Source organism: Trichechus manatus, unplaced genomic scaffold, assembly GCF_000243295.1.
Source record: "Trichechus manatus latirostris isolate Lorelei unplaced genomic scaffold, TriManLat1.0 scaffold00042, whole genome shotgun sequence".
In the NCBI taxonomy this organism is placed as follows: Eukaryota; Metazoa; Chordata; class Mammalia; order Sirenia; family Trichechidae; genus Trichechus; species Trichechus manatus.
The window spans coordinates 7,927,528-7,941,014 of record NW_004443978.1 but is presented as its reverse complement, the minus strand read 5'-3'; the positions used below and the strand labels follow the sequence as shown (position 1 = coordinate 7,941,014).

At 42.5% G+C, this 13,487-nt stretch overlaps 1 protein-coding gene across 1 annotated transcript in view; it reads left to right on the top strand.

Annotated features, from left to right (window-relative positions):
• Nucleotides 1-669: 669 nt before the first annotated feature.
• Nucleotides 670-13,487, top strand: part of NAA20 (N-alpha-acetyltransferase 20, NatB catalytic subunit) — a 13,947-nt gene continuing 1,129 nt past the window's right edge. The window contains exons 1-5 of the mRNA XM_004376428.2: nucleotides 670-773; nucleotides 5,003-5,027; nucleotides 7,726-7,816; nucleotides 8,462-8,597; nucleotides 12,994-13,139. Of these exons, the coding sequence (XP_004376485.1) occupies nucleotides 721-773; nucleotides 5,003-5,027; nucleotides 7,726-7,816; nucleotides 8,462-8,597; nucleotides 12,994-13,139 (451 nt within the window). The 5' untranslated portion in view covers nucleotides 670-720. The remainder of the gene's footprint in view (nucleotides 774-5,002; nucleotides 5,028-7,725; nucleotides 7,817-8,461; nucleotides 8,598-12,993; nucleotides 13,140-13,487) is intronic.

Here is a 13,487-nt window from a genome sequence, read left to right as displayed (position 1 = left end):
AGGAGCTGGTTGAATGGACACGGGAAATCTGGGGTGGAAAGGAGGAGTGTGCTGTCACAGTTATAGGGAGAGCAAGTAGGGTCACATGACAATATGTGTGTAAATTTTTGTATGAGAGACTAACTTGAATTGTAAACTTTCACTTAAAGCACAACAATAAAAAAAAAGAGAGAGGCCTGGCAATCAGCTTCTGAATGGTCACAGCCTTGAAAATCCTGTGGAGCATAGCTGTACTCTGCACACATGGGGTCGCCATGAGTCGGAATAGACTCAATGACAAATTACAAGAACCACAACTAGATAGGGCGCTACTTCTATAGGACAGTGCCGCTCTGGACCATGAATTCTTCCATTCGGCTTCACCTACTGCTTCCTTTTTTCCCACGAGGCTCCCAAGGGATTCTGAACCCCGCTTTTCTGTTTTTGTTTCCTAATTCCTGGCAGTTTTTTCCTTCTTCCCAAGTGATCACATCGCCTTCTTAATGCAGTAATTCCCAAGGCGGGGTTGCGAGGTTCTGAGAAGTTAGACCACCACGACTTTACAGGAGTGGTTCGGCAATCCTGGGATCTGGCCACCGGAGGGAGCTGCGCCGCGGCCCGTCGTTGCCAAGCAACCCGTGGCCCGGAAGTAGTTCTCTGGCCCTCCTGGCGGTGGGCTCCTGTGGAACGACTTCCGGCGGGGCGGGGGCGCGGTGAGCTGACTTCCGCGGCGGCGGCGCGATGACCACGCTCCGAGCATTCACCTGCGACGATCTGTTCCGCTTCAACAACATGTGAGTGAGGCGCGCCCCGAGGGGTCGCTGCTCGCCGGCCCGACCCCTCCCTGCCCGGGGTCTAGCGGAGGCTCCTACGCGCCCCTTCGGGCCGGAGGTCCAGGAGGGCGGGCGGCCCGGGGCCTGGCCCCGCGCGCGGACGTGGAGCTCTGGGCGGCCGCCTGAGGATGCGGCGGCGCTGTCGAGTCCACTGCCCGGCCGGGCGCCCGTTCTGCCGCCTCCTGGCCGTGACCACGGGCCGTGGCAGGTGGCCATCCCCGAAGTCCCGACCGCTGGGTCGCTGTCGGTCGGAACGACGCAGTGGGTGCCGAGCGCTCGGACAGAGGGTAGCATTGCCTGCGCGCGGAGTGTGGGCCGTGAATCTGCCCACGGGGCGGCTAGCTGGCGGCACGGTTAGCTTGTCTCTGAACGTTGTAACATTGTAATCCTTGCTCCCCGCCGCCGCGGCTCCTTCTCAGTGGGGTTTGTGTTTATAAACTTAGTTACTGTAGCTGCGCTCCGCAGTGTAGACACCTTTCTGGTGTGAGGAGCAGGAGCGGCGGGCAGATGCTTCTGGAGCCCACGGTGTGCACAGCCCTGTGAGCAGTTCCTTTCAGTTTGAGCAAGTCAGGCAGGACCTGTAACTTGCAGATACCTTTTTCTTTTTAAAGAAAACATGAAAATTTTTGAACCTTTAGGCAAGAGTTTCACTGTGGACGCCTGTAGACACAGCACCTGGATTCTACAGTTAACATTTTGCTGCACCGGCTTCAACATATTTGCCTGTCCCTTCAGCTGTCAGTCCTGGACCCACTTTTAAAGACCACAGGGCAGTATGTGAAAACTGAGGACCGAGTGGTTCAGATGGCAGGTGTTAGGAGGATGGGAAAGAACTCTGGGATGGGTGGCCAGGGAAACTTCAAAGAGGGAGGAGGCTTGAAGGATGCATAAAACGTCGATGCGCGGGGAGGAGGCAGTGCTGGAGAGGGAGAGGGTGTGGAGGAGTGGTCAGACCTCAGAGGAGATCAACTCGGATATTAAAAAAAACCCGTTGCTGTGGAGTTGATTCTGGCGCATAGCGATCCTATAGGACAGAGTAGAACTGCCCCGTAGGGTTTCCAGGGAGCTGCTAGTGGGTTTGAACTGCTGACCTTTTGGTTAGCAGCCAAGCTCTTAACCACTGCGCCACCAGAGCTCCAAGGTGGATATAGTGGAGGGTTTCTGTAACTGAGTAGTCAGGGAGAAGCTGGTGAAGCTGGACTTCCGCTCCATTGTTGAGGAATTTAGATTGGATCCTGTGAGGAGAATAAGCTACTGGGCCTGTCCTGATCCAAGCAGTACAGTTAACGCGGAGGCCTGGCACTGTTCTGAGTCTCCCATGCCATAACCCATTTAATTCCCACAGCCAGTGAGCTAGGTGCTGTCACTGTCCCCGTTTTATGTCTGAGTAAACTAAGGCACAGAGAGCTTAGGTGAACTGCCCCAGGTGATAGAGCCTGAGGTGGGAGTGGGTGGAGCGGGGAGTCGCATCCAAGGCCACAGCTCTAGAGCTGTGGTTCTCAAAGAGTGGCCCTGAGCAGCAGCAGGGGGATGAGAGGCGATTAGAAAAGGTAGAACAGAGCAGTGAGTCACCTAGGGGCCTTGGCAGTGCCCCAGAGATGACGACTTGACAAAGGCTTGGGTTTGGGAAGTGACAGGGTGCTTTAAAGCTTCAAGAATAGACAAGGCAAAGCCCTAGGAAGGGACACTTACGTGAAAATGAATGGAGTAGAAGGAAAATAAACCTGAACATTTATCATAAAACATTAGATTTTGAAGAACCATCAGTTTGTTAAAGGGCCTCTTCCAAATACGCCAATTTTCTCTTAATTCTCACTTCTCTGATGAGGGCACTTTGGTAGAAAATTCTGAGAAGTCACTGGATTGGGGTGTTGCATTAGGGATTGAAAGACACAGTGGATGTAGAAACATTGCAATTAACACATCTCTTATTTATTCTTGGAAAAATATTGGAGTGTCTGCTGTATGCCTGTGCTGGGGATACAGCATTGAACAAAACTGACAACTGGTGCTTTCATGGAACTTACATTTTAGCGGGGAAAACAGATAGGTAAATACAACATGTAGGATTTAATGTTAAATACACAGACCCAGGGGAAGTGAGGGAGTGAGATGTGGATGCTGGGGGAGGAGAGCTCCTGGGTAGAGTGCAGAGAGACCCGTTTCAGATAGAGGGAGAAGGCCACGGTGGCTGGAGCAGAGCAAGTGTGGGAGCGTAGGGATGTGAGGTCAGTGGTACAGGGGCTGGACCTTGGAGAGGCCATCCTTGGGCATTGGGAGGACTTGGGCTTCGCTGCCAAGTGCATTTAAGAAACTCAGGTAGAGGGGTCAGGTAGGCAGCTGGACATGGGAGTCTCAAGTTAGGTCTGGGCTGAAGATAGAAATTTGGGGATCAACACCATATAGATGGTATTTAAAACCACAAGGCTAGGGGACATCAGTGATGGAGTGAGTGTAGACAGCTTAAGGCTGGTGCCCCAGGACACTTGGGTTAGAGCCCAGAGACCTGAAGAGAAGCCAGTAAAGGAGGCTGAGTGGCCTAGTGAGGGGGTTGGAAAGCCAGACGGTAGGGCCTGGAAACCGCATGAAGAGCCATTTCCAGTGGAGGGAGTGGGAAGCTGTCGAGAGGTGCTGCTGGCTAAGTGTACAGCATGTTTGTGTACTTCTTCCAGGAGAGTGAGAATTGCAGGAGCAGGGTCCTAGGTAGTGAGAGGGGTGCGATCTACTCACCAGCACTCCGTCCATGGCTTTGGTGGGTTTGATGGTGGGACCGGGGTGAAGCTTTCTTCTTACTGATGTATTTTCTGTGAAATAGGAGGCTGCTGAGATAGAGAAGGGGGGAGGCCTGTTGGAGAGCTGAGGATGTAAAATAGTCATGAAGAAGTGTGGGAGAGTGAATCCCCACTCTGGACTCAAGTACACTTCTCCAAGTGTGGACTGGGGATCTAGAGGGTCCCCACGTTTGTTTCGGGGACTCTGCGAGGTCAAAGCTATTTTCATGATAATCCTAAGATTTTTTTTTTTCCTTTTGCACACCCATTGTCTCACAAGTATATACTAGAGTTTTCTAGATGTGTGATCTTGCAACAGATTGACTGTAGAAGGAGATCTGAGTCTCCTGCTGCCCTCTATTAAGCCAGCCATTAAAGAGATTGATAAAACAATGCTACCTTTGCCAGTAATTATTTTTGTTTTGGAAAATATAGTGACTCTCGTAAAAATAAGTTATTTATGTTAATATGTAATAGGTTCACTTTTAAAGGAATGAATATTTTTAAAAATTTTAAATATTGATAGCTATAACCCACATAAACAAAAGCTTTTTGGGGTCCTCAGTAATTTTTAAGAGTGTAAAACGTTCTGAGACCAAAAAGTCTAAGAACTTCTAGGCAAGAGAAATGTAGTGTGACTATCAGGCATCATTGAAGAATTCACATGATGTGGGAAGAGGAGTAGGGTCCAAGTGAAGAGAAGAGTTGAAGGTAGCTTGTTTCAAGCCTGGCAACATATAGTTCTGTTCATTGACTAGGTGAGTGAGGGGAGAGCTGATGGGAATGGAAGAGGAGGAGATCAGTGTTGAGAATGCTGGTGATGGGGAGGAAGCTGAGGCTGCCCAGCAGCAGCTGGAAACATGGCATCAGAGCCTGTTTGGGGAGGCTTACTCTGAGAGGACATAACTGAAGAGTAGGAATGGGGTAGCGGGGAAGGGGAGGTTGGAATGTAAAAAAAAGAAGTGATGGTGGGGGCAGAGGCCGAGTGGTCAGAGTACCCACGTTTAGAGGACTGAAGAGCGAAAGAGAAACTTGTCAGGGAGGCCCAGAGACGTGGGGAGGGCCCGCGTGGCCAGCTGCGGCCCTGGTTCCAACTTGTTCTTGTGACTCATGCTTACTTGTTCCTCAGCTGCATTAACCACTTACTGCTCTTTAAAAAATGCAGGATTTTGATGTAGCTGTAGTAACTATACAAGTTATCTGTAAAGAAGCGGTTAGCTGAAAATGTAGAGATACCTTTATAGTCACTGTTAACGGCTTATATGGCCATTATTTAAACCATTTTCTTTGGCCCTAAAGTTGGTCTTAAAGTTGTGGATTGTGGATTTAGCATGTATTGTTCTCCTTTGTTTCAATGGGCTATTTAAACTCGTTTTTGTAAACATTGCTTACTATTGACATTTCCCTTATTTCTTTCAGTAACTTGGATCCGCTTACAGAAACTGTATCCTTTCTTTGAAAAGTTAAATGAAGACTTTCCAAGAATGAAGGAAATGGAGAAAACAAAAGGAAAAGATAGACAATTACTGACAACTTACAAACTTACAGGTCAGGGAACATCCTAAGCAACACTGAAAGCAATTAAAAAACTAACCGGGATCAAGAGCTTTCTTAATCTGTTTGACAAACTGTTACTCTACTGACCTCATATAAGCCTGTAACATTCGGCCCCCCACCCACCTCGCCCTTCAGTCGGGAGTACGGCTGCACACAACAGAAAGCGCAGTGACTTCAGCAGGATGGGTCCTTTTTGTCTGCTGTAAACCAAGGCTGGGGTAAGCAGTCCAGGGCGGGTGGTGGTTCCCTGAAGTCAGTGGCTAGGCTCCTGGCAGATTAACCACGCTGCCATTCCCAGGGTAGCTTTTGGCTTCCTTTCCCAGATGACTGCCAGGGCACCAGGCATCACATCCATGCTCCTGTCTGCAGAATGAACAGAGGGGAGGAGGGAGCGTCCTTCCTTTTAAAGGCACCTGCGGGAAGTACCACACATTCCTGTGGCTTATTGATCGGCACCTGTATCACGCAGCACCTGCCCAGGAACATGCCCAGCTTAAAACTGGGCTTGTTACTAAAGTAAAGAAGGGATTTGGGGTAACTATTAGCAGTTTCTCACACTCTCCACTAGAAAAATGGGCAAAGATGTGTGGAGTTAGGGTACTCTAGGCTATGATGCACTAACAAAAAACCCCTCCATTTCAGCAGGTCAGAACACAAAGTTCGATTTTGGGGTTATGCTCCATGTCCGCTGCAGGTGGATAGGAGGATTCTGTTAACTGATAATTTAACAAAAGAGGACACAGAGGAGGCTAGTGTTTATTCTCACAATCAAAACATGTGAATTAAACCCAAAATGAGATGCCATATTTTACCGATCGAATTATCAAGTATTAATAAAAATGGTAAAACTCAGTGCCGGTGAGCATGAGAACATTCTCGTAAATTGCTGGTACAAGCATAAACTGCTCTCCTCTTTCTGGAAGGCACTTCGGCAGTATGTGTCATACTGAGTAACTCCACTCCCTGGAATTTGACAGTAATCAGAAGTAGAGGCAGTCATGTCAGGAGTTGGCAGACTACAGCCTGTTGTACATAGCAGTGCCAGTTAATTTACATATCGCCTGTGGCTTTCGTACATCAAGTAGTTTAACAAAAACCACATGGCCCACGGAGGCTAGAATCAAATACTCTCTGGCACCTTAACAGAAAAAGTTTGCTGACCCCTGAGTAATATCATTATAAAAGTATTTATTACAGGGGATTTGGAATAACATTCACATAAACAATAAGGAAACAATTAAATTATGCTGCATTCCTGAAGGATTTAAAATTTGAGAAATTGGAAATGGCTCCGACGCCTGTTGTCAGGAGACAGGATATTTAACTTGTTTATTGATTCACATAATGGAATACTGTATAGCAGTAAAAATTAACTACAGGTCTTGGCAACAACATGACTGCTTATTAGAAATGAAATTGAGTGGAAAAAGCAAGAAAAAAATTCTCTAGTTTTTGTTAGTATTTTAAAATTCATTAATGATTAAAGTTCTCTCCATGTTTAAAAAAGGTTTTCGAAGAATGAATGACAGAAAAGTTTTCACTATGTAGTAAGGGAAAATGATGAGGATGCAAATCGATTTATATAGTGTGCTTCCAGTTACACCTGAATTTCACAGTAAAAGTCTTGTAATCCAGGTGGACCCATGTTGGAAAGTAACCTGCCTGCTCCTAGTGGCCGCAGGGAGAGGTGGTTATGTTGTGTGTCAGTAGCTGGGTGGCAGGGAGATGGGCTGGTCTGCCATTTTAAGGGTTATGTTTGAGGAGTACTCAAAATAACGGCTGTCCTTCAGAGGAGAGTGTGAAGAATTTAACACTGAATAGGTTTTCCAGGAATTTGCTTTAGGTGTGAGTAGTGGTATCCCCTCATAGAGCTGCAGCCCCTTCTTATACTAAGAAGAAACATATGTCAATGAAAACAGCCAGGGTGGAAGAGTTACATAATGAGCAAATTATTCTGGCATTCCCTCTTAACATATTTGATTCCTTACATCAGCTTCTATGTTTGCACTAACAAATGGAGAATTTGAATCAGTGGAGGGAAAAAACTGGCTAAGTCTCTTCTTGAAGTACTTCAGTCTAAAAGTTATCTTCACAGTCTACAGCTGAAGCCCAAGCAGAAGCTGGCCGTTAGTTTTTAATGTGCAATTTTCATGTGTAATTATGGAAACATAAATGTATCGAGCATCTCCTGCATGTCAGGCACTGTTCTAGGCACTAGGGATAGAGCCAGCAGGACAGAGATCCCTGCTGCTCACATCTGATGGAGAGGAGACAGTGAGCAGGTAGAAATGTCAGGTGATGGTAAGTACTGTGCTGAGATTCAGACAGTATGATCAGGAGTAAAACATATTATAGAAGAACTTTGGAGTGCTGGTTCTCTGCTTTCTATTAGATGGTGCTGTCTCCATTCCACATTTGAGTTATATGTTCAGGGAATCTCTTAAAAATCAGTGCAACCTAAATATTTCATGTAATTCTATGATTATAGAAATACAAAGAGCTGAGGATACAGTTGCAAATAATATACTTTTTAAAGGGAACTTTTTACTGTCCATTACTTTGCATACTCCTTAACGTGACTGTAGTATGGGATTCCTTTTTACTTACAGTACCTCGCCCACTGGCCAGAGTATTTCATCGTTGCAGAGGCACCTGGTGGAGAGCTAATGGGTTATAGTAAGTACAACAACACTAGTATTTTTGGAGGTAGGTAGGTAAGGTTTTAATATATAGGTTTCATCCTAATTGTTTTAGATTGATTGCGGACTTGGAATAATCATGGTGCCTAGAATCTCATTTCAACACTGAACAATTCACTGATGTCGTCTAGGTTTTAGACATTATGCCAGGCCAAGGAGGTACGGTGGTGAACCAGACAGTCACGGTCTCTGTCTTGAATCTTTCATTCTGTATTTGTTAAATTTCTACATGATTTATTCGGTACATAGTAAATGTACCAAATACATTTAGTTGTACGTGTCAAATTAGTGTTACACTAACCAAAAAATTGGAGCTATAGATTGTCTTAGTTATGGACACACACACCCGCACATATACATACACACACAATATATTTTAAAAACATACATATGCTTGTTCTTTGTTGAAAATTAGTTGTTTTTAGAATATCATCACTTTTTAAAAACTTTTTCTAATTCTGATTCTAGAATTAGATTTAACATTACATTGTGAAATTCAAATAAAAGTACTAATCCTTAGCCACATGACCTCAAATAGTACTTAAAAATGTGCCAACAGCAATTACAGATTGATGCCTAAATCAAGTGTGTTTAATTACTGAACACAAGTTTTTGTTGGCAGTTATGGGGAAAGCAGAAGGCTCGGTGGCGAGGGAAGAATGGCACGGGCACGTTACAGCTCTGTCTGTTGCCCCAGAGTTCCGACGCCTTGGTTTGGCTGCTAAACTTATGGAGTTGTTAGAGGAGATTTCAGAAAGGTGAGGTCCTGCTTTTCAAACATACCTAATGATTTATAGACCCTAATCATTTCAGTTTTTCTCTCGGTGAACATTTCTAAGTTTTTTTCTCCTTCAGGCTGAATTTCTCTTGTGCTTTAAAGTTTGCAGGAATTTCATTTTCAGCCTCCAACAGTCCTCACAACAATTGAGAGCAGTATTATTGTTGCCACTGTGCCACTGAGGAAACTCAAGGCAGAGTGTTGAGTGACCTGTTGCAGTCAGAACCGGGGTAGTTGGTGGGATCTAAGACTAGCCCTGGAGGTTTTTTCTGAGTGTTCTTGCCACGATGCAGATGTTCTCAGATTCTCTGTTTATGTCACCCTTGGTGTCTCAGTAATTTTTCAAAGTGTCCCTAGGCCAAAAGAAATACCTAACAGTTCAGTGTTAAGCAGTTTTGTTCTAACTGCTTAATATTTATTTATGGCTTAACAACCTAAAGGCTGTTTGGAAAAAAAAATAAATTGAAAGAAAAATTATTTTTATTTCATTCTTAAATAATTGTGGTTGCCTACTCATGGGATATGTGTGCATGTTGGGCATTGACTGACTTCGTAAACCTTGCAGACAGATCCAGCACCACCACCTGCATTGCCATTTCATTTTTACTCGGTACTTTTTTTTTTTAAATAAATCACAGAAGTTGCCAAAAACCCGGCTTCATAAATGTATCATGCCATTAAAAAATGTAGCACGATCTAACGTTGAATTTGTGACCTTCCTCAACCTAGTAATTTGCCAGTCTGGTTTCATGATGTTTTCCCTGAACATCTAAAATACCCAGTGGTGCCTCTGAGTTTGCTGGGGTACTTTAGGGTGCCTCAATGCACAGTTTGAGAACTGCCAACGTTATTTTTATATATCAGACACTCTCATGATGCAGTCCTTGGATGGTGGAGGTTCAAGTCCACCCAGAGGTGCCTCGGCAGAAAAGCATGATGATCTACTTCCAAAAAATCGGCCGTTGAAAACCCTGTGGAGCACAGTTCTACTCTGACACACGTGGGGTTGCCGTGAGTTATAACTGATTTGACACCAACTGGTAGGTACCCTTATTATGTGAGTTAAACAGTAATGAAAAGAAAAGGCTCCTTTCCCAACTCCCATCCTAGAAGAGATGAGATGGAAGTTTAATCAGTCATCAAGCTGCCATTTCTTTTTCCTCTCCAAATGCCTAGAAGTGTAGTAGGAAAGAGACAATAGCTGCGGAGAAGGGTTTTTGAGGCGTTATTTCTACTTAGTTAATGGATATAATAAAAGTAAATTTTGAACAAGTTTAACTGTGGCCTGACAAACACTCTGAGCCAGGTTGGGAACAAGAGGAATTTGAACTCATTCAGACAAGAGAAGAAATAGTGTTAGCTGAAAAAGAAGTCAACTGTAGTCTTTAGGAATTTTAAAAATTCACCTTAGACTTAACAACGGGAGAATTTTTTTTAGCAAGATTACACTTTACACACATTTATTAATGTCATACCTTGTTAAAAAAAAGTATTTGGCATTATTGTATAGTGGACAAGAAGTTAGGAAGCGGGTTCTACACTAGCTTGTACATATAATTTATTTGTAAGACAGACTATCTCTGAGTAGAACACCACTAAGCTCCCTTCCCTTCCATTTTCTTACCAGTTGGTAAGATTTAAGTGATCTTTATTTGTGTATATGTACATACATACACATTTTAAAATGTACACATTTAAAATAGAAACAGTATATAATTTTCAAACAAACAAGTAGAGGAGAAAAACTGGAATAATTATGTTATATAGCTCAAGGCAGTAATTACTAGAGTAAAAAAGGGTTCCTGCATATTGATAAAAGATTTAATTCATCAGGAAGATGTAACAATTAAAAATTTTATATTCCCAATGACATTGTTTCAAAGTAAAAACACAAAAATAGATTAAAAGCTTTCATAAAATCCAGTATTTATTAGTGAGGAAAAAAAAAAAAAAAACTTAGCAAACCAGGAAATAGGAGGGGAGAACTTCCTTAACTTGAAAGCAGAGTATCTACAGAAACCTGCAGTAAATATGTTTTATGGTGAGGCATTGAATGCTTTTCCTTTGAAATCAGGGACAAGCAAGATAGGTGCAGTCCACCCCTCCTTAATAATTTATTGAAATCCTAGACGGCGTATTAAAGCAAGAGAAAGAAAAGATACGAGGATTGAGAAAATAGAAACAAAACTGTTATTTGTCAGATATGACTGTACAAATAGAAAGCCACAGAATCTACAAATAAATGTTTAGAATAAAAGTTAAGCAAAGTTCTTGGATATAAAATCAGTATAAAAATCTACTCCATTTCTGTATACAAACAAAATTTAGAAGAAGATGCCATTTGCAATGACATCAAGAAATACCAAGTGCTTAGGAAAATTTAACAAAAGCTGTGCAAGACCTCTCAAGTTTATAAATTTTTATTGAGAGACATTAAAGATGACCTACTTAAGTGGAAAGACAAACTACATCCATAGATTATAGGACCTGATACCGTAAAACTCATAATTCTCCCCAGATCGATCCACAGATGCAATGTAATCAAGTCAAAATCTCAAGTATTTTTGTGCGACTTGATAAGGTGATTCTGAAACTGATAGGGAAATCCAAAGAGCCAAAAAGAGACAAGATATTCTTGAAGAATAACAACAAAATTGGGTGGATTTGCCCCTCCAGATATCAGAGTGTAGTAAGTCTGTGTATTAGGGCTGGGATAGTTGTCCAGACCAGTGAAACAGAATTTGAGAAACAGATCCAGGCATCCGTGGATTCCTGCCTGACATAGCTGAGAGGAGACACTGCAGATCAGTGGTAAGAAGACGGACTTTCTCTGAAAGGTGATGGGACAATAGGATATCCATGTGGGAAAGTATTTTTCCAGAGTACTATCTTACCAGACATAAAAAATCAATTCCAGATTTATTAAAAACCTAGGCATGAAAAGCAAAACTAAAAAACCCTTAGAAGATAATAGAGAGTATCTCCATAACCGCGGGATGGAGAATTTCTTAAACAAGCGAAAAAAGCACTAACTGTAAAGGAAAAGTTCATATATTTAACTTCATTGATGTTAAGGAGATTTGTTCATGAAAAGATACCATAAGGATAATAAGCCAAAAATTAGAAGATACTGGCAAAACATTAACAGTGTTCAATATCCAGAATACACAGAGAACTACAACTGAAGAAAAGAAAACTGTGTGAAAGACCAATATGTACTACACATAAGGAGAAATCCAAATGGCTGGTAAACATAAAAACGTATTCAAGGCTTGTCAGTAATCAGAAATGCGAACTGGATACCATTACACCGTAAGGTTGAGATACCGTTACACCGTAAGGTTGGCAAAAATAAGAAATGCCTGATGCAACAAGCCTTGGTAATGTGGGAATGGAATTTTACCCACTTCTGTGGGAGTGTAGTTGGTGCAACCTGGTTGGAAGCAGTTTGGCGTTATCTAATAGAAGCTGAGGATGTGCATGCTCTGATGACCAGTACTGACACTCCTAGCTGTTCACTTTAAATGTGGTACCATGAGAGACACAACAAGAATACTGATAGCAGCATAGTTTGTAATAGTAAAAACTGGAAAGGCTTTTCAGTAGGACCATGGACAACTTGTGCTATCTTCACTCAGTGGAATGGACGAGCTGCAGCTACACAGGAGGCTGAATCTCACAATGACTGACTGACAGAGGCAAATTACGAAAGAAAATAAAAAGTCAGATTCCACTTACATAAAGTTCATAAACAGGAGCAACTAAATTATAATAGGTGGTAAATCTATAGCAAAAAGCAAGGAGATGATTATCACGAGTCAGGATGTAGGGACCTCTGGATGAGTGAGGGACGTTACTGATGGAGGGGCCTCAGGCGTAGCTATACTTGAGTCATGGCCACATAGGATCATGCCTCATAATCTTTAATTTCGAATAGGTTTATACATACGAGTGAAAACACTGTGTGCCATGACTAGTTTGTAAAATGAGCACATCAGTTACTATGACAAAGTACACAGTAATTTTTTTAAGCCAGAGTTTAGAACTGTTAAAGAAAAATGCTTTTTTGAGGTTTATCTTTTAAGAAAACATGTAGGTTTTGAAATATTGGTATGCACACAAAGTCATCTTTTTATACTACAAAATAATTACCATAAATCCTAAATAAAAAGGTTTTGTTCAGAAATATAGTCACTGAGAATGATTTTTCAAGTAATGTTTTAAAAAGCACTATGATATAATCAGATGTAAAGTCCTATTACTACCATTTTATAAGTAGTAGTCACAACAAAGTAAAAAGTAGTCTAAAATATGTACACATCTATTTTCTAGGGTTTCTCACATTCTAACGTTTTCCTTTTTGTTTGTTTTTAAAGAAAGGGTGGCTTTTTTGTTGATCTCTTTGTAAGAGTATCTAACCAAGTTGCAGTCAATATGTACAAGCAGTTGGGCTACAGTGTCTACAGGACGGTCATAGAGTACTATTCAGCCAGCAATGGGGAGCCTGACGAGGATGCTTATGGTAAGCTCCCTTCTGTGGCAGGACCTGCAAGAGGACGCCGGAAAGTTCACGTTCATTCTGCAGACTGAAATAGTCAAGTATTTTAATACATTTAGAAGAATCACACTGAAGGATATTTGTTGTTTAAGTACGAGCTAGAATATTTAAATCTCTTTTAACCTACCGTTATAAATCTGCCAATAGTTTACTTATATTAACTAACCAATGGTTAAATTCTGTAAATGGTTGTTCAGGCAAGTTATTTTACTAAGATTTGGCGAAAAAAACATTTGTGTGGTGAGCTGAATCCCAGGTGGGGGCTCTGGCTAGTGTATTTACACCTCAGAGTTATAAATACATTTCTCTTAG